We start from the raw sequence: 24,222 nt of genomic DNA, 5'->3' as shown, positions 1-24,222 counted from the left end.
TCTCCCTTAAAAAGATGTAAAGTACAGGCCATATGTTATTGTTGTTCTAAAAAAAAACGAGGAAAAAGAAAACCTTCTTCCTCTTCCTCCCTCTAATGAACCTTCTTTTTCTTCCCCCCTCTGAAAATCTTCTTTTTCTTTCTCCCTTAAGAAACCTTCTTTTTTCCTTCCCCCCCTTTGAAAAGCTTCTTTCTTCTTATCCTCCTTTAAGGAACCTTCTTTTTCTTCCCCCTTAGGAAACCTTCTTTTCCTTCCCTTAAACAAAAATTTAACCTTCTTTTTCCTCTCCTTCCCTTTAGACCTATAAATCTTCTTCTTCTTCCTCCTTTAAGAAACCTTCTTTCTTCTTTCCTCCCTCTAATGAACCTTCTTTTATTTCGTTTAAAACCTTCTTTCCTTCCCTTTAAAAACCTTCTTTTTCTTCCCCTAAGGTCATTAAACACCAGGCCACACTATTGTTCTAATAACCTAGGAAAGAATCTTCTTTTCTTTTTCCCCTTAAGAAACCTTCTTTTTTCCTTCCTCCTTTAAGAAACCTTCTATTTCTTCCCCCCTAAGAAACCTTCTTTCCTCTTTTTCTTCCCCCCTAGAAAACCTTCTTTTTTTTCCTCCTTTAAGAAAGCTCCTTTTTCTCCCCTTAGGGTGGCTAAACACCAGGCAATATATTGTTGTTCTAATAACCGAGGGAACTGAACCTTCTTTCTTCTTTTCCCCCTTTAAGAAACCTTCTTTCTTCTTTTCTCCCTTTAAGAAACCTTCTTTCTCTTCACTCTGAAAAACTTTTTTCTTATTTTCTTTCCCTTTGAAAACCTTCTTCTTTTTCTTCCCTTTCGACCTATAAATCTTCTTTTTCTTTCCTTAAACAAAATTTTAACCTTCTTTTTCTTCCCTTAAACAAAATTTTAACCTTCTTTTTCTTCCCTTAAACAAAATTTTAACCTTCTTTTTCTTCCCCCTCTAAGTAACCTTCTTTTTCTTCCCCCTCTAAGTAACCTTCTTTTTCTTCCCTTTAAACCTTCTTTTTCTTCCCCCTCTAAGCAACCTTCTTTCCTTCTTTCGAGAAATCTTCTTTCTTTTCCTCCTTTAAAAGCCTTCTTCCCTTACCTGTAAAACCCTGTTTGTTTCCCCCCCTTTAAAACACGTAAAAGAAAGAAAAGATTCTTTTTCTTCCCCCTAAAGGTGGCTAAAACAACAGGCCATATATTATTGTTCTAAAAAACCGAGGGAACTGAACCTTCTTTTTCTTCCCTTTAAAAACCTTCTTTCTTCTTTTCCTTCCCCTTAGAAAACCTTCTTTCTTTTTCCTCCTTTCAAAACTTTTTTTATCTTTTCCCCTTTTAAGAAACCTTCTTTCTTCTTCCCCCTTTAAGAAACCTTCTTTTTTTTTTACCCCCTTAGAAAACCTTTCTTCTTCTTTTTCCTTCCTTTAAGAAACCTTCTTTTTCTTCCCCTAAGGTGCTTAAACACCAGGCCACACTATTGTTCTAATAACCGAGGAAAAAGAACCTTCTTTTTCTTCCCTCTAAAAGCTTCTTTCCTTCCCTTTAAAAACCTTCTTTCCTTTTCCCCTCTCTGAAAACCTTCTTTCTTCTTTTTCTTCCCTTTGAAAACCTTCTTTCTTCTTTCCCCTTTAAATCTTCTTTTTCTTCCCTCCTCTAAACTTTCCTTCTTTCTCTTCCCCCTTTGAAAACCTTCCTTTTCCTTTACCCCTCTAAATCTTCTTTTTCAACCCTGAAAACCTTCTTTCTTCTTCTCCTTCCCTGTAAAACCTTCTTTCTTTTTCCTTTTCTCCCTTTAAGAAACCTTCTTTTTCTTCCCCCCTTAGAAAACCTTCTTTTTCTTCCCTTAAGGTGATTAAACACCAGGCCATATTATTGTTCTAATAACCGAGGGAACTGAACCTTCTTTCCTTAACTGTAAAACTCTGTTTGTTTTCCCCCTTTGAGAAACCTTCTTTTTCTTCCTCCCTTTTAGAACCTTCTTTCTTCTTTTTCTTCCCTTAAGAAACCTTCTTTCTCTTCCTCCTTTAAGAAACCTTCTTTCTATTCCCCCTTAAGAAATCTTCTTTCTTTTCTCCTCCTTTGAGAAATCTTCTTTTTCTTCCTCTTTTAAGAACCTTCTTTCTTTTTCCTCCTTTAAGAAACCTTCTTTTTTTTTCCCCTTTTAAAAAACTTCTTTTTATTCCCCCTTTGAAAACCTATATAAAAAAAAAAAAACCTTCTTTTTCTTCCCCCCTTTAAGAAACCTTCTTTCTTCTTTTCCTTCCCCTCCTTTAAAAACCTTCTTTCTTTCTTTTCCTTCCCTTTAAAACACCTATAGAAAAAAAGGAAAAGATTTTTTTTCTTCCCCCCCCAAAGGTGGCTAAAATACCAGGCCATATATTATTATTCTAATAACCTAGGGAAGAAACTTCACCCTTCTTTTCAAACCTTCTTTCTTCCTTCTTTTCTTTCCTTTTATTAAGAAGCTGCCTGGAAGGAAAAGAAGAAAAGAAAAAAAAAAGAAAGAAAAGAAAAAAAGAGAAGAAGAAGAAAACAAGGAAGAAAGAAGGACGGTTAAACGGGGAAAGAAGGTTTAGAGTGAGAGTGAGAGTTTGGGCGCAGGGGAAGAAGAGGAAGTAACAGGAGGTAACTGAAAGGAAAAAAAAAAAAAAAAAAAAAAAAAAAAGGATAGTAGTTCCAAAAAAAAAGAAAATATATGGAATGAAAAAAGAAGGTCTTGAAGACTGAAAATATATATATATATTTTTGTTTTAAGAATTGTGAGAGAAAAAAATTTTTTTTGTAGTTATGTTAAATTTTCTATAATATACAAATTGTAGAGGAGAAGAAGAACAGGAACAGAACAAACAGAGAATAAACAGACAAACAAACATAGGACAAATCATGTCAGGAGGAAGTAGTGGTGGTGGTGGTGGTGGTGAATTGTTACAGAAGTGGTTGGAGGGGAAGGTGAAGGCGGCAGCAGATGCGACGGCGCAGCCAGGGCACAGTGTGGATGCCACAGCGGAGGCAGAAAAAATTACAGTAAGTGAATACATATATGCACTTACATATACACATTTATGTATATGCATATATGCATTTATTCATATGCATATGCATATATATATATATATATACATATGTGTATATTTATGTATATGTTCCATTCTTCCTTTCTTCGTTGTTGTAGGAGGAGTTGAAGAAAGATTTTGAGGAAGCATGGAGAAAATTGCAAGCGTCGTTGGCGGAGGCGGAGGCGAGGGAAATAAACACTTTCTGCGGTACGCAGGTGGCACTGGCTGTGGAGGGGGCGGAGGATAGGAAGAATTGGCATGGGAGGAATGAATATGTCAAGGATCTATGTAAAGGATTAATGGGAATTCGTTATTTTATGAGTGGCATAAAGGAATTAGGAGGGGGGAGCAGGAACGTGGAGATCGAAAGGAATATTACGGAATATCAGTGGCTTGCTCGATGCACTGTGGGCATGCTTGCTCTTTCCGAAATTTATGGGGATCATTGTAAATTGGACAAAGTTATAAGTTATGTGACACCGAAGGTAGAGGAGAATTTAAAGAAGTATTTGAAGAACTCGAATGATCAGGCCATGATTGAAAAGTGTGAAGGAAAAGTGGATGCTACCGCTTTAATGATTGGTAGAGCAGTTCTAGGTGATCAAATCAAACAGTGGGCGGATGTAGAAAGGAGAAAGGGAAAAAATGAAAGAGCTTGGAGATTGGGGCAATTATGGCAGGACAAATGGAAAAGTGTCTGTCCGCAGGAGGGGGGGGAAATAACTGAAGAGGGGAAGAAGAAAGAGTTAAAGGAGAATGCAAGGAGCATGACGAAACTCATGAGTCTAGACAATAACAACCAAAATAAGAATGGTGTAATGCCTTTATCAGACGTTCTCATAGGTGAAAGTGAAGATTATTCATTGGACCTGAACAAATTAACAGAAGTATTTAAGAAAGCACTGGAGAATACCGGTACTTCTGGCAGTACTAGTAATGTTAACGTAGCTGGGGCAATAATGAAGGAGATAACGAAGCAATCTGATGAAAAATTAGGTAAGTATATTTTTTATTAAAGTGTTTCATTATTAATATATTAATATAATACATCATTAATGTATTAATATATCACATCATTAATATATTACATCATTAATATAATACATCATTAATGCATCATTAATGTATTAATGTATTAATATATTAGTGTATTGCATTATTAATATAATACATCATTAATGTATTAATGTATTACATTATTAATATAATACATCATTAATACATCATTAATATATTACATTATTAATATATTACATCATTAATGTATTAATACATTAATGTATTACATTATTAGTGTATTACATTATTAATGTACTAATGTATTACATTATTAATGTATTAATATATTACATTATTAATATAATACATCATTAATGTATTACATTGTTAATGTATTAATATATTAATGTATTAAATTATTACACCCTTAATACATTATTAATGTATTAAAGTATTAATGTAATAAAAAAAAAGGAAAAGTAATAAAAAAGAAGAAAAGGAAAAGAAAAAGAGAATTAATAAAAAGAAGGGGAAAGGGAAAAAAAAAAATGTATTAATATTAGAAGAAAACAGTAAGTAAAGAAATGGATATAAAAAAGAAAAAAAAATAATAAAATAATAAAATTAATGTAGGTGAATGGATGTGTATGAGTTGTACTGCGTTTTGTGGTTGCTGTATGTGTAAGATTTCGCATTTTTAGGTTGCAGGATATAATATTTTTACGGTGTATATGTGTAAGATTTCGCATTTTTAGGTTGCGGGATTTATAATATTTTACGGTGTATATGTGTAAGATTTCGCATTTTTAGGTTGCGAGATTTATAATATTTTACGGTGTATATGTGTAAGATTTCGCATTTTTAGGTTGCGGGATTTATAATATTTTTACGGTGTATATGTGTAGGATTTCGCATTTAAGTTTGCAGGATTTAATATTTTTTCGGTGTATATGTGTAAGATTTCGCATTTTTAGGTTGCGGGATTTATAATATTTTACGGTGTATATGTGTAAGATTTCGCATTTTCAGGTTGCGGGATTTATAATATTTTACGGTGTATATGTGCAATATTTCGTATTCAGGTTGCGGGATTTATAATATTTTACGGTGTACATGTGTAAGATTTCGCATTTTTAGGTTGCGGGATTTAATATTTTACAGGTGTATATGTGTAAGATTTCGCATTTAGGTTGCGGGATTTATAATATTTTACGGTGTATGTGTGTAAGATTTCGCATTTTTAGATTTGCGGGATATAATATTTTTACGGTGTATATGTGTAAGATTTCATATTTAGGTTGCGGGATTTATAATATTTTACGGTGTACATGTGTAAGCTTTAGCATTTAGTTTTGCGGGATTTAATATTTTTACGGTGTATATGTGTAAGATTCCGTATTCTTCAGGGGTTTATGTAGGATTCTGCACTTTCAGAATTTATGGGATTACATAATGGAAGTTATAATCTTAGGGTGTAAGGACAACAATATATGGCCTGCTATTTAGCTTTCTAGTATAATATGTTCTTTTTTTGCGAAAAAAAAAAATTAGAGAAAAAGAAAAAAAGAAAAAAAAAAGAAAAAAAAAAGAAAAAAAAAAAATGTCCCTTTTATACACTCTCTGCATTTTTCTAAGTGAAAAAGAAAAAATTACTAAAATAAAAACCTACAACCAAAAAAAAAAAATTTAATGAACACTTTAGATGTTCAGTAAAAAAAAAGTTGCAAAGAAAAAATAAGAATAAAAGTTAAGAATTTACCCAACAAATCAAAATAAAGTGGAGGAAAGAGTTTTTTTTTTTTTATATTTTATATTGATTACACATGAGCGTAAACATTTCCAAACAATATAAAAAATTAAAAAAAAAATGAGCAAATAAAAGTGTACAAAGTAACTTCTTAAAGAAAAGGAAAAAAGAAGGAAAAATATAACTTTTCTCCTATACTGTATGAACTGTACGTGGTAATTTTCCCCACCTCTTCCAGACGGGAAACATTACACATTCATATATGTTACATTACATACATATATACGCATATGCTCATTTAATATGTTTACATCATCACATTCCGCAAAATGTGTATTACATACGATGTGCTACATGTTTTGATAACCCACTATTCCAGGACCCCGCGTATTATTTCGTCCTCCACTGGACTGTCCTGTGCTGTATACAGCAGATCGCAGTGTGCTGGAAACGCCATCCATTGGATCTATTGTGGAATTATCCATGGTATATTCCGTTAAGTTGTCCACGGTGGACGCATCAAAGTCGTGCCCAATAGATCTTCTTCTCTTTCTCCTTGTGCCCTTTTCTCCATTTCTTCCACTAAATAAGTTACTTATCCCAGAAGGTAGGTAGTTATACTGAACAAAAATTTGTGAAAGAAAGGGGAAAGCGGGGTGTGTGTGGAGTATTTGAGCAGTATGTCCACATATATACATATACATACGTATATATACATATACATATACATATATATATGTATATATTTATAATATTATAATAAACAATTATAATAAAGCATTATAACAAACAATTATAATAAACCATTATAATGAACGATTATAATGAACGATTGTTACCTTATATAATAAGAGAGGGGTAGCTACCGTTGCCAACGTACCCAAGATAGAAGTAAGGCTTGCTGTAGTGGTGGCATTCGTTACGGCTTGACGCACGGCTTCTTCTGTTCTAAGGGATTCTGCTTTCTCTGCAGACACTTTCCTTTCTTCTGCAGACTTTACATCAGACTCTAATTCTGACAGGTTCCCATTAATTCGGTCCTTAAGCTTTGTCAAGAAATCTCTACAGTACGCATCCCCCGCGCCGTCACACTGCGTATCCATAGTTTCCGCTGTTTCTTTAATTTTGGTGCGATATTTACTGAAGTTCGTGCTATGATTAGTAGTGTAGTATATTAGATAATCCCGTATGTGCTCATAGTCATAAGAGAAATCATGTATTATTTTCATTTCTTGAAATTTTTCCTCTTTAATGGAGTCACAAGGAAGTTTACATCCCTTTCCCTCATATGTATTCTTTATACCATTGCAAATATTTCGTAGGGAACTCTCATAGAGGTTCCCACCATGATTCTTCGATAACAGATCGCCTATCCAATAGTATAAGAATTCACAAGGTGCACTATTACTCTCATTGTCCTTGCCTTTATACATGTAATGTGCATAGTACCATGCTGCTTTAATTCTATTCACAGAATCCCCCCCCTGTCCGCTTAGTGAACTCAGAGCACTATCCACCTTACTTGTGCAATTATCCTTACACTCCTCTGCACCCCCTTCAAATTTATTATAGAAATTTTTCCTGGAAGGTAAGTGCTTTGCAAGTTCCTCCTATAAATATACAATTAGCAAAAAAAAGGAATGGAACACATACATAAATATATATATGCCCCTATATATTCTACACATTGCTCATTTCATTGTGCTATATATAGAATATTGTGTATTTGTATAAATAATTCCTTATATTGAGGAAAAAATGGGGGATAAAAGAACGAACCCAAGAGTGCGTTGTCATTGTTCATGTGTATATTTTCCGCTGTTGCATATGTACAGTATGCTTATACTGGAGGTGTTCTACTGTTATGTATTTATATATAGTTATATAGAATTCACATCTATCTATTAATATGGATCTCCCTCCCCCACCTTCTTTTCTTTTCTTCCTTTCTTTTCTTTTTTTAAAATCCCCCCCGTGCAGTAATGGTCCTATTTATATTCCTATTTATATATTAAAATTATGGTAAAATTCTCCCACTCCTGCACAATATATATGTAAGAACTTCACCTCCCGCAGCAAGGCTCTGGTGGACCACGGAAGTTCCCTCCTTCTCTACTATACACTCTTCTTAATTTTTAAATAGGAATAATCAAAACGAAGATAAGGTCCACTATACAGTAATAACAAAGTGAATAGGCAAGAAGAAGAAAGAAGAATAAAGTGGTTCATGCGCATTTAACTTTATGCATGGAACTATTAGGTTGTACATGTTAATACTGGACGTAATAATATTAATCACCTTTCCCCCAAGTATTATGCCATATAGGGAAGTGCAATTTTCTCCTTAACAGATAATTCCAACATGTTTTATTTATTCCATGTTTTACTGTTACGTTTGGAGAAGGAAGGGGAGAGGTTGTTATAAAAAAATGTTAATTCATGTCACACGGTTTCCATAGAGAGTATTCCTTCTTTCTTCCCCCCTCCCCCCTAATAAAATATGTTTCCACAGTTCATACTTATAAGGGAGTTCCCATTTAAGGAAATAAATGTGAAAGAAGGTGGGGAGGATATAATGCAAAGAATTAAAATTACTATGTTGAAAGAAAAGGAATAACCACATTCTTATAATATTACTTCGTCATCTATAATATAGTCCTACTCTTCTTTTCTGTTTTTTGCGGATTAGTAATCATGGCCCCTCTGCTCTCCTCTCTCACTTTTTTCCCAATTTTTCCAATGATTATACTTTATATGAACTCATTTAAGGGGGGGCTGCGTACATTATGTGCTATTTGATCTATGCTTCCATATATTTAGTACATATTATAATTTTTACATATTAATGCATAGCTCATTCCTTTTTCCCCCGCTTCCCTAACATTATCTTAGATAATTCATCCATATGGAGTACACTTCATCTTCCTTGAGATTAATCCCCTTCCTCCTTTTCATCCATATTATATTCTACATATTAATGAATCCTTTCTTCCTTTTTCCCTTTTCCCTTTGTGCTGACTTAAATTTCAGAAAATTCAATAGAAATTTTATATGTTCCCCTCAGTACATAAATTGCCCACATGATGTTCAGGGAGGGTGAACGGAGGTTTTTATGCGGGGTCGAAGAGGGTTCAAACCGTTAAAAGGGTTCAGAAGAATTAAGGAGGAGAGGGAAGGTTTTAAAGAAATGTTCTAAAAGGAAAGTTCTGAAGGAAAGGTCTGAGGAGGGAAACTCAAGAGCTTCCACTTCTTCCTCTCTTCTCAATATAGAAGAGGGGCGTGAGATACTATATGTTCATCGTACATATGAATGATAGTATATACCACATATAGATACCACACATATATGTATATACATATATACATATATGTATGTATATGCAATGCACAATGTATGGTTCATTCTGTTCTATATATTCATTGTTTATATGCACAAGAGTAAGACCCATGTATATATATAGGAGTAATGCCCATATGTATAAGAGTAATGGACTATGAATAATATTATTTGTATTACTCATATGGAAAATTTTATTCACTTACTTTATATAAAAAATATGCAATGGTAGGAAGACCTACTAAAGCGAGTCCACTAGACGTTGCAGTGGTGGCAATGCTCTTGTTATTGTTCGTTCCGAATGGAAAGAGTGCAGCTGCTGGTGGTAATGCGACTGTCCTGCACTGTTGACACCGTCCCTTCCTACCGCGCAACCTGTAAACATGTGGTTCGTAGAAACACTTCAGCGGACTCTGGTCCCTAGGGTGATACTATATCACATGTTATCTGCGATGGGTTCTGCAATCCCCATACCTCCCCTTCAGTTATTGAACACTGTATTAAGTTTTTAATAACATTCCACTGCTCCGTCCCCTTTGCACACTTTACCCATGCCCCCATACATATCAGCAACTTCCCTTATGTAGTCCCCATACTTCTCGGTACAAGTATTATTCCAGTTTATCATTATTCTCTTCCCCTTTTTTATAATTAAGATTGTAAGCATATATTAGTTCCAACCTTTTAAACTCTTCCAGGGTTACCTGGCGGCATATAGAAGGACACTCCCTTTCGTTCCCGCCGTACCTCACTCTTTCGCAAAAAGAACCTATAACATTCTTAAAGTCCGCATTCCGCCTTACCACATTGGACACTTCATCTCCCAGCCACCAGTAGGAGAAATAACAATCAAACAACTTTGGCTCCTGTCCTCCACACTCACCGTTTATAACACATCACACATCTGCAATTTTCCGTCCTACAGATCTCCCATTATTGTATTTTTCTTTACCCCGCATCTGCTCCAACTGCTTCTCTTTCTGCATGTACTCCACGCCGCCATAATTACATTTGCTTATTTCCTCACACAGTGATCTATAGTAAAATGTACCATGGTACTGACTTTCAGGGCAATACATCTATGAATATACACACATATATATAAATTTAATACATTATGTTTACAGTGCACTATATTTACAGTGGCCTCCTTGATTCGTTTAAGAAATTCCTGATTCCCAACAATTTTCCTCCTGTTTTCCCCTTTCTACTATAATACTTTTGGTCTACAACAACTTCCTTCTAATATATATACATATACATGTATACGTATATATATGTAGACGTATGTATGTATATACATATAGACGTATGTATGTATATACATATAGACGTATGTATGTATATACATATAGACGTATGTATGTATATACATATAGACGTATGTATGTATATACATATGTATGTATATGTGTATACATATATATATTCCCCCGATCCCTTTTGGAATATACAACACTTAACACTTTTCTTCTTTTTCAGGTCTTCATGAAATTGTTTATGAAATTGCTCATGAAAGTATTCATTTCATCCATTGATCTATTCATATTTATGGTTACACACCGTCGAAGCTAATAATTTCGGAGGCCCCCCATCCCCCTTCCCCCCCTCTCATTTGTCGAGCTGATTTCACAATCGTCTTTTCTTCAAATCCACCAAGGCTGCAATTGCGGTCATGAGAATTCCACAGAAGGAAATCTGAATCGACGGGGACGAACACAGATTCTCGAAAATTAGTTTGTAGTTTCTCTTCTGCCTGCGATGAGGATATATATATGTGTGCGGCTGATGTGTGATTGTTATGTTTGTGGTGATGGTATAGTTGCGTGCGCAAACCATGAATAAGTGCGGTAAAGGGTACCGCTCCGTGTGTACAATGGTTCGCGCAGCGATTCCTCGCGAAAGGTGCGTGGGTGTTATGAACAACCCCCCACTGCGAAAGTGCTCATAACACACTTACATTTTATGATTGCAGGTGTAGTAGCTTTCCCCTGGTTGCAAAAAAGAAAAACCATTCTGACAGACAACCTTAAAAGGGTGGTAACGATAACGACTCAGACAAACCAGGTCATGCTTCTGTTTGGTGAACTCCTTCTGCAGTTTGTGCGGAGTCCATTTTTTTCTTTTTTTATTTATTTCGCACTCGATGGATTCTTCCTCCACCGTTTTAACATAATCACCGCGTATAACCTCCTTCTCTTCTCCATTCTTACTCACGCAAAGCACAGGCTTCCGCTGTGCCGTGAGGAGGACCATTATTCTTGTGGGGCTTCTGCCGCGAGAGAAAGAGGGAGGGAAGGGTTATTTCGCCGTTGCGAGAAGGACGACGACCACCACGACGACCACCACCCTGCCCACACACAGATTTTTCCCTCCCCCTTTCTCCCCGCGCCGTCGGAAATGCTCCCTCTCTTTCACAGTCACTTGTATGGGGGTCGGGATTCGTTTGCACCAGGAAATTGTAAAAACTGGGCAAAGGCGGTTTCGGGGCCTCCGAAAAAAGTGGCTTTAAGCCCTTGGCAAGGGCAGTTTCATGCCTCGATAAGGCGATTTCCAGAATCCTGCATTGCGGCCTAAAGCTCTTCGCAAAGGCAGTTTTATGCCTCAGCAAAAATCGTTACCTACTCTGCCACACGACCTTCCCTCTCCGTTCTTTTCCGCGGACAGGAAATACGCCGAACACTCTCGCCAGGAAAAAAAAAAAAAAAAAAAAAAAGAGACGTTGAAAGGCCCAATTGGGTTAATAGGGTCAAAAGCCGCACAAAGTGAGATAGAAAAAAAGGAAAATAAATAAATATTTTAAAAGAAGGGGAAAAAAAAATTAAAATTAAAAAAAAAAAAAATAAATATAAAAAAAGAATAACGGAAAAAAAAAAAAAAAAAAAGCGAATGGGGTGACCACGACTATGAGCCGCTATTCAGTTGATAGGGGTGCCCCAAAACATATCTATGTAACTGCTCGGTGAACGGACACAACTTGGTACACACACACCTTGATGAGAAATGCGAAGAACACGAAAAAAAATACCAAGTCATATGTTAAGATAAATGGTGGAGTTGAACTCCGTGTCGCACCTTTTAAAGACGATGGAGATGTCGTACCCCCCTGCATGGTCCGACTTTTTCAGCTCGTCCTCTGAGGAAAATCTACGCAAAGGAATGTCCGTATCGTTCTTGATAGCAGGGTTCAGTGGCTGCGGTTGGCACTCAGTAATATTCGTAACTTTTATTTCATCAAACAGCTTGGGATTCTCTCTAACAAGCGAATGGATAAATGTCTCATTTTGAGGTTTCTTAATAAGTGGTCTATGCTTTATAATTTCATAAAAGTTTCCTTCCTTCTTTACAATATCATGGATTTTTTTTTTCTCATTTTCATATATGATAACATTATTTTCTTCGATGATTTTCTGATTTTCCTTTTCATATTTCTTAATGTACGCTTCGATAATTTTCCTCTTCTTTTCGTCCGCTTCGTTTGTTAACAGGTAGATAATATCTTCGATCTGCTCCAAGTAATTATTGTACAGGGGGGTACTTTCGAAGTTGTGCCTTCTTTTGTTAAAAATTTCGGTCAACTTGGACCTGATGTTCTTTTGATTGGAATAGATTCTCTCTTCAATGTCAAAAGGAGTTACATTTTTTTTCGTGACGCTCATTTTGCAACGTGGGCAATGTTGCTTATTATGTTGGCTGAGGTGGTTTTCCAGACATTCTCCGCAGATCTTATGTTTACAAATGTCAAAGTAGAACAACTTCTTTTCGCTCCTAGTGCACACGTCCTCTAGGCAACTGCTGCATTTGTATTCATCCATCAGGGGATGCACGTTTCTATGAGGTGGTATGTTAATTCTACGGTGCGTGCATAGGCTCCTACACGTTCGTGCTCGTTGGACAAGGCAAGCCGGAGCATCCGGCGCGTATCCTTCCCTAAAACCGGTCCACTCCTACTCTTCACACCCTCCCCAAGCCCTACGCACCTTCTGCAATTACCACTATGACTGCATACACTGCTTTGTACGAACATACCAAATGGTCCTTCCAAATTTTTATTTTTTGAGAAAAAAAAAAATTGGCCAAAAATTTTAAAAGTATGCATATCCCATCTCACTGATTACCGTTAATCCTACAAGGTGCATGTAGGAGAAAGGACTGCTAACGGATTACTCCCTCCACTTAACATTTTGCTTCAGATTTTCCCAATTGGGTGAGAAATTCCGTTCGGAAATTTCGTTCATACGAGTGCGAACATTTGTGCAGTCGAATGTTAAAATTTTTTGAGAATCCCCATGAAAAAAAAAAAAAAAAAAAATTTATCAATTTCGCATCGACCTGAACGTTCCCCACGTTGATAGCGCTTTCCATATGCCCCCTCCAAGGGTTACTCCTTCTTCGACACTTTCCTCAAAATTTACCCTTCCTCACACGAAACTTTGTCAATTTAAGAAATGCCATAGCTTAGCTGCGAAATGAATTATTTTCCTCTTCTATCAATTTTCTCTCCCTTTAATCATCTTATGTGCAGTTGGTGAACATCTGTGTATGTTCTCCCCACTTAATGGCAACACCTTTATGACCACCTTCAAACGAGCTGCACAACTTTGTGTGTTCCCTTTTTCCTTGTTGTCGTTGTTCTCTCAATAGATTAGATTCGTGATTACCTTCTGTAGGGTTTGTTCTGTCTCTCATTGAGTTGAATATTCCCCCTACAGAAGATACATCGTACACGTACACAATGGGTCAATCCCCAAATTTACCGTTGCAGTGGAAACAAACAGAGGAATACATTTTGAAGATGGCCTCCCCCCCCCCCCCCCCTATTCGACTTATGCGTATTTGATGAAAAACATCCTTCACAACTGGATTCCAATGTAGGCAGTGCAAATAAGATGAATGTTCTAACTTTTATTTTTACAATGGGAGAAATATAGTTTCACCGTATATCCGCAGATGCTTCTGTTCTCTTTTTTTTTTTTCTGTTTTCTTTTGGCTCACTCACCTGTCCTTAACTTTTATAATCCGCTTGGGGAAAAATTAGTTAGCAGTACACACATAAGGGAGATTTTTTTTTTTTTTTTTTTTTTTTTTTTTCTTTGATGACTAGCCAAATCATTCATTTCTGTATGAACAGTTCACGCGATATTTTGAATTACTGGGAGGTGTCCTTCTCGATCTAGAGACAAAAAGAAGTCTTTCTCACATGTAAACAGAGCAACTGGGTAACGGTTTCGGTTTTTCTCCTTATCGTACATCCTATATAAGCGGCTCCCTTACCCTCGTTCATCTGTTCGTTCTTACAGTTCCCATACAAAAGCAAAGCTGCACACGTAGGTAGCCATTTTAGGAATTTTTTTTTTTTTTTCCCCTAACTTGTTCATATTTTTCACAGCGCCCATGTGAAATGTGCTTCAGTTTGGCTACCTTGTGAGGTTGATTTGTGCAACCCATCAGTACTCATTACAATCTGCTGTCCTCACCCTGAACTTGATGGAGACCAACGTTTTAACGACATCTTTTTATGTTCTCTTCCCTGATGTTGTCATAATGTGATACTTTTTTTTCCCCCCCTCCTGGTAACTGTGCAAGCGAAAAATCAAGGCTTCCCGCTTTGCAATAAAAATGTAGAGCTACTTCGATTGAGTTGCTTTTTATTTTAATACCAACACATATTAGGACTTTTGTGCGTCTCTGGCAATTTTTTACAGTCTCCACATTCACTTTGTGCGCCTGCGGATTGTTTCACCCGAGAGCACTTGCGTTAAGTCGGTTTACGCTATACTGTATTTTTTGTTTCATTATTTTGTTATTTTTTTAATTTCTTCTTCGATCCACCCCTACTGTCTATGCGCTGGAACTCTTCCCCCCATCTTTTTTTGACTTGATGCCCTTTGGCGAAATACGTCTAAGTCAAGCATATCCCCCCCATCCACAGTGCAAAATGGACAGACTGACCTACATAAATGAGTACGCTAAAATTTTCCACATTGGTACAGATGAAAGGCGGCGAGAAGAGAAGCATAGTGGAAAGAAACACGATGCCGAGTGTTCCGAGAAAGAAAAGCATTATTCAAAGGTGAAAGGAAAAAATGCCCCGATATCGTCATCAAACCATGCGGAAGAGAGAGGAGTGTCCAGAAAGTTATATCCGTACAGGGAGAGCAAAAATGAATATCCGACACAGAGAGTACGGAAAGCAAATGAATATCACGAGTTCGGGAGGGAAGTATCTTCCTCCAACTTGAGCTTAACATCAAAAGATTCCAAAACTGTGAATCACCCGTATTATGAAATGAAGAGGAGGGACACCAGAAAGACCCTAAATTATTATCTAGAACGAGTTCATATATGCAAAAGGTGTTACATGAACGAATTGCACGAAAGGAAGAGAAGGACTGCAGTTTATACCTTAGAGTTTAATAACTTGGCTGACTGTGAACCTGTTAGTGGACATCATTTAGTGAAGAGGAATACAACCCTTGCGCATGACTTGAAACACAAGAGTAAATACCGTGAAGAGCGCCCTGCTGGAGAGGGAAACAAAGGAGTAATAATTGTGGAGAGGCGTCCAGAACAAATTCCGCAGAAGAAAAATTTGTTCCAACTTTTGAATTCTATTTTTAGCGTGAATTAGACATGGTCCACGTGGATGGGATGGGAGCAATGTGTTGTTTACTGGGTACTAGCGTAGTCGCATTGAAGAGGTGAAGAATAGGGTTATGGTTAATGCGAGGGTAACTCCTTTTTTTTTTTTCTTTTTTTTTTTTTAATTTTTCCTTTTCCTCCCCATTCTGATGTGACAACCTGTTGGGAAATAATTTACAACTATGTGGTTAGAGGGGCATACCGTGTTGCATTGTTACCAGGTTCTGTCTTTACGTTGATATGTTCAGAAGGGCAGGCATAATGGCACAAGCGTTGTGCGGTCCGTCGTGCATGGCATTATAATTGCAGCGTTTCCCCCTACAGGTGGACCCCTACGTGCATTTCCTCTATATGGATATACTCGTCCGCATGGGGACCACGGCGCTGATATATCTGCTTCGTTTTAAAAGTACGCCCACTCTTTCGAGACTGCCCCTTTTTGTGCCTCCCTGCCTGTGTCGAATTTTTACTCATGCTCAGGGTAAACATTTGGGGGGTAAAAAAAAAAAAAAAAAAAGAGGCACATAATTATGCCTTCCGCTGCTCCCTGGCATTTTTTTGTACTCTGACTCCGACATGCGAATTTTTTTTTTCTTCTTTTTCTTTTTTTTTTTTTTTTCTGTGTTACCTGGGTGAGATAGCGTTTGGCTTGGCATTTTTTTAGTTTCACTTTTTTGATGTCCCTTTTGATGACGAATTTTTGTACCACTTCGTTTTGCACCATTCCCTTTTGTACTGCTCATTTCTGTGCCCCCTCACCAGAGCAATTTTTTTTTCCAATTTGCCTCGCCTACCCCGTCTTCCCCAGTTTTTTGCCTACTCCTTCCTAGTGGCAGGGCGGGCCTGCGTGGATGCAAGCCTGGTCGCCTGTCCAATTCGCCCCAACTTGTGGCCGAGCGGGGTTGACTCTCCTAGCCAGGTCGAAATTTTCCTTTAAAAAGAAAGAATCATTCCGAGGGCCCACTTTCAGAGAGTTGCCGCTATGAGCGGAATAAGGGCTCTGTACCTTTTTGCCCCAGTGGCAGAGGGAGGACAACACGCCCTGATTTACGAGAGGCGTTTCCCCAGCGTGGAGGTGTGCGCGAGAAGTGTCCAGGTTAGAGAAAGTGAAAAAAAAAAAAAAAAAAAAAAAAAAGCAAAAAAAGGTGGAGAATGGAGTAGAACGGTGGAAAAGGAAAGGACTGCCCTTTAAGTGCTCATCTTCGTACAGGGGTAACGATTGTCGTCCACATCCTCCTCGCAGACACATAATTATGTGAACCTTTCCAAATTGAAGAAAGTGGAAGAATTACTTAAGGAGCAGATAATAAAAAGAAGCTCTCAAGAAGTAGACACCCACTCTCAGTTTGTCCAACTGAACAGAACAATATGTTGTTATTCTGTACGCGCGAAGAATAAAGTTATCTGTCCATTTTTATTGATGAGAAGTAACAGGTTCATTTTGATAGTTCTTCTACTGATGGAAAATGCTAACAGTGAAATTCCCTCGGTGGAGGCTGTAAATAGTGCCAATAAGTTACTCTATTACAACTTCATGCAGGATTTCTTAACGTACATGGAAGGTAAGATGGCCAAAAGAGGTTCTTGCCTTTTGACCCATTACGGTTTAGGGAACTACAACAAGGTAGTAGTTTTGCAGAAGATTGGCACCATGGGGGATGCGTACATAACATCCACCATTCCATTTGGAAGATTTCTCGGAGGAAGGAACTCTCCCTTTATGGATTACCTAGATGGAGATATGTACAAAAAGGGAGACGTTTTGCAAAGCACCTTCTTCCCCTTTTACAACTTTCTGATGTTGGCAAACAGGGAGAAGAGTGTTCACCTGGGCAAAGATGCACCGACTGTGTCTTGCACTTATTTGCCCCAGGGGGGTAGCGAGTGTGGCTTGCCGGAAGGGAAACTTCAATTTACTACCCCAAGTCAGAAAAGTGGGAGCGATGAGGATAGGCTGCTTAGCAGTGATAATTTCGAAGACTCAAACAGTTCAGGGGAGACACTGGAAAATCTCCCCTCTGCATTTGCCAAGAGGAAGGAACCAAATGATGTTCTGTACATAAATGCCAAGCCTCCCTTTGTGTCTCTCACAAATGGAACTCGCACAAACAAGAAGATAAGAGAGACCTTCTTCAAGCTACTTGTAAAATTCTACAACCTGATCAGTAGGAAAAACCTTCTCAGGAAGGGCATTCAAGGGGAGACTTCAAATCCACCTAATGAACATTATCACTTATATCTTTTTCTCCTCTACATTTACTCATCTCTTCTGCGGAAGAACGAACAAACAGCCATCGAAAACTACTGTGCTCAGAATGAGAGCCTGAGGATTAGCAGGGGGAACATCCAGACCTATGTCCCGATTTATGTCCACGAGTAAGGAGCCCATCACGGGACAGAGAGAGACAGAGAGAGAGAGAAAAAAAAAAAAAGGTTCTCTTTCCACAAATGAGTTCGCTCGGTTAGGAGTGGGCCAACTTGAAGAAGACACATTTGCTATGTGTGACGTTATTAACTCTCCCTTCCCAGGAGAAGCAAGCGGTCGCCCACTCACCTGATCATTAGGGAGGAGCTCACCGGTTTTGTAACAAGTTCGGCAAATCGGACCGCGGAAGTGAAGGTTTGACAAGGTTTTGCGCGAGTTTATTTATGCGTGTGTCTGATACCGTGTGAGTGTATTTATACGTATCTGTTCACGCAACTTCCCCCCTTTGCAGGGCGAAATAATACTGCAGTGTGATGACGAGCGGTACTTGGACGTCGACCTGACGCTGCAGATGGACAACCATGTGTACGACGTATACGCAGCAGATTTCGTCAACGTGGAGAAGAGGTACTAAATGAATGGCGAGCGACGAGAGGGAGGGAAGAGTTACCAACTGTTTCTTGTGCACGCAATGAAGTTGCGCCTCACTTGCCTGCACCATCAAACACCAGGACACCCACCGGATTATGCCCTTGATTCATTGCATACTCCTTTTTGCATCGAACAGAGGACAGCTGCTACACATCCAAGTGACCACGAAGCATACGACTAACACAGTGCTCACGTACTACTACAGGGATGTACCTTCTCCCCTTATCGGTAAGTGTACAGGAAAACTCAAGGCCGAACCAACTAACATGATAATTATGCCTTCCCACTCCACTTAAAAGAATACGTACCGTATTAGTGATAACACAATTTGAACCACCACCACTACTACCCCCCCTCCCCCCTCAGGTTTCTACACTATTAAAAAGTCCAGTGAGAAATGCGCACAAGTGGACGTGACACTGCAGTGGAATAGGAACGCCCCTTCCATAAGGTTTGATAAGAAAATGACGGAGCCCTTTTTTGTGCGACTACCCTTTCACGGCGAAATTGTGGACCACACTTTGAAATGCAACCTGGTAAGTATTGCCAGAGGGGACACACACATGAGGAAGTGGAACAATAAAAAAAAAAAAAAATGCACAAATGAACAAATGGACATATGAACAAACGAACATATGAACAAATCAGTAATAAAGAACCTTGCATTGAAAGAACAGCTTGAATACAGACGGCGCGAGACAAATGAGTGATTTTCTTTTTTTTTTTTTTTTTTTTTAATTCCTCTTCCTTCCTACTTAGGGAAAGATAAAAATTGAAGGCAAGCAGGAAATCAAGTGGACGCTTCTTGACCTTCCGAGTAATTTCCTCAGCGCCGAAAAAAAAAATAAACATCATGCAAAACAAAGGGATGGACGTAAAATGACTACCTCTACATGGAGGTTGTTGCCATTCCGTTTTTCTGCGCAAGTATGTGGGTACCTTCTCTTCTCTTTTATTTTATTTTTTACAAAATTCCTTGCAGGACAATCGCGCGCATCCCTGTCTGGAACGGTCCAACTGAACCATGCGGGTAAAAATATTTCTTTTCAAAAAGTGCACTGTAAAAGAAAGTGCCCAACCTTCGGATGTATAGCCACATTTGGAGTTCCCTCAGGGGCATTTGCAGAAGGAGGAGTTTTCCTTTGTTTTCTTTATTTGTCCTGTCCTATATGTAGTGGAGCATCGTATATATAGTTTATGCTTACGTTTGTGTGTACTTCCTTTTTTATTTTATTTTTTTTAACTTTGCCTGTTCGTGTAATTTTTTTTCCATGTTCGATTTTTTTTTTTTTTTTTTTTTTTTTTTTTTTTCCAGATATGGATGAAAAACAGCTAGCTGCGGAAGTCCACCTGTTATCCAAGTGCACTTACTCCAAAACGGCTGTGACTCACGTGAGCGAGGAAATACATCCGGAGCAATTCTTCCACACACGGGGTTTGAAACTACTCAGTTCCTAGCCTACTATAACACGTTTGCCCATTAAGAAATTAACAATTCACGTATTTGCGCATCTTCCCAAATTTTACATGTCGGTTGAAATTTTTTAAAAAGTGATTCAAGTAGACGTCCTGCGGAAAGGGGTGGATGGATTAAGCAGGTGGATGACATGCTTTTTCGGAGGGGCATCTTACGGTATATATCCCTCTGTGGACAATAGAGCAAAGGGCCCTCCTTTCATGGAACACTCCAATGGTATTTACCGAGTAGGCTGTGTTTGCGCAGGACAAAATGACCTTGTACAGACGTTCGCTTTTTATGTTAATAATTTTTTTTATCAGAATTTTGGACAGTATTTTGTAGAGAGCTTCATTTTCTGTGTGCTCCTCCCTTTTGGAGTACCCGTATTTGTTTTTGGTAACCCTTCCGTTTTTGCATCCCTGCAGTGTGTGTGGGGGGCAATCAACATGTGATGAGGCACAAATGTTGCTATCTTTGGCTAGGGCGTGTTGAGGGGAAGGTGCCAGTCCCCATAACAGATCAACTGATCAATCTGTCAACCGATCAACTGACCAATCTGTCAATCGACCAACCGGGCAAAGCCCCCGTTTTTCCTTTTACCTGAATAACTTGAAAAATTGTGAGGGCGCAGAACAAGTCAGCCACGGTGTTCACGTCCAGGCGCACCAAACTGTTTGCCCAGAGTGGCAGGGCTTGGAGGCTTTCCTCCAGTATGCGCTCTTCAGCCTCAGTCATCTGCAGGGGGGGGGAGGGGCAGTGGGATGTGCGCATTGGACAAAGCAATGGATGAGTAGCCATCTATTCATTGCACAAAGTGATGGATGAGTAAAATAGGAACTTGTGCAGCAGACGAACCTGGACCTGCCACAGGTGAGAAAATATGTGGGCGAAATAGGTTCCATCCATAAGGTTGAACTTCACATCCGGCTTGGATTTAATGAACCCGTTGATGTCATCCATCGTGACAGATCCTGACTCATCCCCATAGTTCCGATAAAACAGAAAGCTGAGATTTGAGTCGTCGAAATGGCGCTCCCACTTCTGCGGCAGCGGATGTGCCTGTCCATCTGGTCGCTGTATGTCCAGTTGTTGTGTGTCCTGTTGCTCATTCCTTCGGATTAGTCGTTCCACGAACGCCCGCTGCTCCCGGCTGACATTCTGTGCATTGTACTTGTGCACGTTTTTCTCGCGATCCGTTTGGAAGTTCACCCGTTTCATGAACTCAATTTCGGGTGGGCTCTTTTCACACGCAAAGGGGAAGGCAGAGAGAAGTTTCAATTCGATGAGGAGCACGACGTGTTTGATGGTCTCCACTAGATCCATGAAGATTTTCTCGGATGGGTGCCAGTCGTAGTCATGACGTACAACTAACATCTCATCATCCAACTTCAACTTCTTTAGGTTCCAGTTGGCATTGCAGTTGAAGGGGGCCAATGGTTGGTTCTTCTCCCCTGATGGTTCGACCTGCATGTGCACATTTGCATTTGTCCCTATGACAATTTCGTCATTTGCATTTTCGTCTTTTCTTTCATCCTTTTTTTGGTCTTTTTTTTCATTTTTTTTTTTTTTTTTTTTTTTTCCGCTACACTCGGATAGTACATAACTGGGGGGAGAAATATCCCCCGCTGAGTCGCCTCCTTCCATTTCCCCTTTGTTGTGAAAAATCTCCAGCGTCGCGTTGTGGACGCCCACATCGAATTTGGTGCCAAGCTCTTTACTAATGGTGTAAAAAGATTTAAGGAGAGGGACGAAGTTGGCATCCCCCCTTGGTGTGTCCTTTAAGACTTGTTCAAAAATGTAGTAGAACAATTTGGAGGAGTACGCCCTATCCAAAAATGTATAAAAATGTATTAGCTCTGTAAGCTGGTATAGCGTTTGGGCATTCCTCAAGTGACCATATGCATCATGGCTGCACACATAAAGCAGAAGGAGTAACAACTCTGCGTCGAACATTTTATATTTTCTAAAGGATAAGGATAGGCAGGCAATATCGTCTGAATGTATCTGAATGAAATTTACATGTGTGTCCTTTGATTTCGATTCATCTACCACCGGTTCTTCGGCAGAAGAAGAATTCAACCCAGGAACCACAAGGGTCCATTTATTACTATGCGTAATCAAGTGCGTTAAATACTTGTAGAACTTGTTAACATAATAATAATTGAAAATGTTAAAATACATGAGGAAGTCCAGAAAGCCCGTTATCTGATGAACGGTCTTGATTTTGTGTATGTCAAGACATACCTCTCTACATACTAGTTTGCAAAAGTAGGGGTGGTAATAATTTAACTTTTTTATCTGTTCTGTTAGTAGGAACAAGTCGTTGATGTTGTACAGGTCTCTTTTCTTTATCACAATTTCGATGAAGTGGGAAAGTACAGGAGAGAGCAAGTTTACGTCCACAGTATTTCTGGAACAGAACTTAAAGAGTTCCAACTCATTGTAGTTTTTTATCATTTGAAGGAGATTATATTGTGGCAGATTATTTTTAAACGCTGGATTTGTATTTTTGTAAATCTCAAAGAAAGGGAAATCATAATTGCATAGATTCCCTTTTTTTTTTCTCCTGCTCTTGTCTATTTTATGTTTGTAGTACTTACACAGGTTGTTTTTCTTCTCTACCTCATAGCTGTTCACAAAAAATCTGTTGTACTCAAGTTTTTTTCCATTGAGTGGTTTATACTTGGTTTTGTCGTTTACGAAGCGGATTTTTTTTCCAATCTTTTCATTTTCCCGCTTTATTTCGTTTAAGAAGGCCTTGTACCGCTCCATCCTGTGGCCCCCTGCCCGGGCAGTAGGCGGTAAGTGGTATATAACACAGTATCCCTCTTCACGTAAGTTTATGGAAAACAGTAACAAGGAGGAGGTTTCCCCGGGGATATACCACGGGAAGTTCCTAATTTTCAGCGCACGTGTAGGGCATCCTTTCTTTTAAAGGAATTTTTTTTTTTTTAGCTTCCCATGATAACTTGGCTATTTTGCTCACCATGTTACGCACGAGGCGATATTCTCTAACCCGGCGCTCGTGGTTCCCCCCCTCCAGTAGAAAGGAAAATGGAACCAAAGTGTACGACCACACGGCAGGTTCTTCACCCCTATATAGCATCGAACTTGTGAACGCCCCTGTGATGCGTAAGCCCTTTCTCCTCTGGAGAAGCAAAAATTCCACCGAACTGGAAGAATCACACCCACATCCGGAGGGAAAAAAGAGAACAAGCAATGGATCAAAAAAAAAAAAAAAAAAAAAAAAAAAAAATCATTTTGCGGGTATTGTACACCCTCCGCATAACTCAAATACTGCTTTTCCTCGACATCTGTTTTAACCACTTTTTTTTTTTTTCTTTTTCTTTCCGTTCCTTTTGATGACAACCCATTAGACTTTTAAGGATTATCTCAGCTAGCCATTTCCAAAAAAAAAAAAAAAAAAAAAAAAAAAAAGTGCACACAAAAGGGGATTAATTTATAAACCCGTGAGTTAGGCAAAAGGAAGTGTAACGAATCAAACAGAGGGATAAATGAGAGTCCGCGTTGACCTACCAATTTGAGGAGTATTCCCCCCCAATCGGAAGGGGAAATATCTTTTTTGAAACCGTTCGAATCCTTTTATTCACCATTTTTGGGATCCAACATGGGCAACGGTTGAACGCGGATGACCCAGTTAACGGGAATGACGCTGCTCCGAGTATGCCCATCACCACACCATGAAATAGCAACGAGGGGGACACCTTTCCTTTCGTTTATTTTGCCTATTGCACTCATTTTTTGAGGTTCATATTTGTTCTCCCCCCGTTGCCTACACATAATAATTCCGTCAGGGGGAGAAGGTATATCGACTGAGGTTATCTCATTTGAGTAAAGAAACCTATGCGAGGTATACAGACATAGGTGTAGCCCCCCACACACACTGGTTTAAGAATGATGGCCCCTTGGGGTGATCAAACATTCACACCTTGAGGATCAGCGAAACAATTCGCACGTTCTATAGGAAGGCTGATAATGTCAGTGGGTCACAGGTCCTACCATACTGTGCACTGTATCTGTCTGTGCCATTAATTGTTTCGCCTAATAATAGAACACGTAAGTGCGGCATGCTCACCCAGTTCACCGTTGCCCTTTCTTTTAA

The 24,222-nt window shown here is 38.7% G+C and overlaps 7 protein-coding genes across 7 annotated transcripts; 3 read left to right on the top strand and 4 right to left on the bottom strand.

The window, feature by feature from the left end:
* Window positions 1-2,885: 2,885 nt before the first annotated feature.
* Window positions 2,886-4,058, top strand: PKNH_1021100 (SICAvar, type I (fragment); the record flags this gene model as incomplete). Its single annotated transcript, XM_039114106.1, has 2 exons — window positions 2,886-3,026; window positions 3,175-4,058. Coding segments are annotated over 2 exons (1,025 nt in total), but the record flags the coding sequence as incomplete, so codon positions are not given.
* Window positions 4,059-6,154: 2,096 nt separating this feature from the next.
* PKNH_1021000 (KIR protein) lies at window positions 6,155-7,601 on the bottom strand (the record flags this gene model as incomplete). The annotated part of the gene is made up of 3 exons (XM_002259656.1): window positions 6,155-6,424; window positions 6,644-7,414; window positions 7,584-7,601. The coding sequence occupies 3 exons, from the start codon at window positions 7,599-7,601 to the stop codon at window positions 6,155-6,157; spliced, it is 1,059 nt and encodes a 352-aa protein (XP_002259692.1).
* Window positions 7,602-10,770: 3,169 nt separating this feature from the next.
* PKNH_1020950 (conserved Plasmodium protein, unknown function) lies at window positions 10,771-11,397 on the bottom strand (the record flags this gene model as incomplete). Its single annotated transcript, XM_039114105.1, has 2 exons — window positions 10,771-10,897; window positions 11,102-11,397. 2 exons carry the CDS (start codon window positions 11,395-11,397, stop codon window positions 10,771-10,773), a joined length of 423 nt encoding a protein of 140 aa, XP_038969725.1.
* A 776-nt stretch (window positions 11,398-12,173) lies between these two features.
* PKNH_1020900 (CDK-activating kinase assembly factor MAT1, putative) lies at window positions 12,174-12,956 on the bottom strand (the record flags this gene model as incomplete). The annotated part of the gene is made up of 1 exon (XM_002259655.1): window positions 12,174-12,956. One exon carries the CDS (start codon window positions 12,954-12,956, stop codon window positions 12,174-12,176), a length of 783 nt encoding a protein of 260 aa, XP_002259691.1.
* Window positions 12,957-15,022: 2,066 nt separating this feature from the next.
* PKNH_1020800 (conserved Plasmodium protein, unknown function) lies at window positions 15,023-15,772 on the top strand (the record flags this gene model as incomplete). The annotated part of the gene is made up of 1 exon (XM_002259654.1): window positions 15,023-15,772. One exon carries the CDS (start codon window positions 15,023-15,025, stop codon window positions 15,770-15,772), a length of 750 nt encoding a protein of 249 aa, XP_002259690.1.
* Window positions 15,773-16,765: 993 nt separating this feature from the next.
* Window positions 16,766-20,098, top strand: PKNH_1020700 (conserved Plasmodium protein, unknown function; the record flags this gene model as incomplete). Its single annotated transcript, XM_002259653.2, has 9 exons — window positions 16,766-16,879; window positions 17,027-18,159; window positions 18,313-18,403; window positions 18,501-18,616; window positions 18,777-18,868; window positions 19,007-19,176; window positions 19,400-19,457; window positions 19,623-19,670; window positions 19,956-20,098. 9 exons carry the CDS (start codon window positions 16,766-16,768, stop codon window positions 20,096-20,098), a joined length of 1,965 nt encoding a protein of 654 aa, XP_002259689.2.
* A 30-nt stretch (window positions 20,099-20,128) lies between these two features.
* PKNH_1020600 (conserved Plasmodium protein, unknown function) lies at window positions 20,129-22,871 on the bottom strand (the record flags this gene model as incomplete). Its single annotated transcript, XM_002259652.1, has 4 exons — window positions 20,129-20,209; window positions 20,342-20,518; window positions 20,700-20,834; window positions 20,955-22,871. The coding sequence occupies 4 exons, from the start codon at window positions 22,869-22,871 to the stop codon at window positions 20,129-20,131; spliced, it is 2,310 nt and encodes a 769-aa protein (XP_002259688.1).
* Window positions 22,872-24,222: the final 1,351 nt, after the last annotated feature.

This window comes from Plasmodium knowlesi, assembly GCF_000006355.2.
Source record: "Plasmodium knowlesi strain H genome assembly, chromosome: 10".
Lineage (NCBI taxonomy): Eukaryota > Apicomplexa > Aconoidasida > Haemosporida > Plasmodiidae > Plasmodium > Plasmodium knowlesi.
Note: the sequence above shows the minus strand (reverse complement) of the source record. Positions and strands in the feature narration are given on the sequence as shown.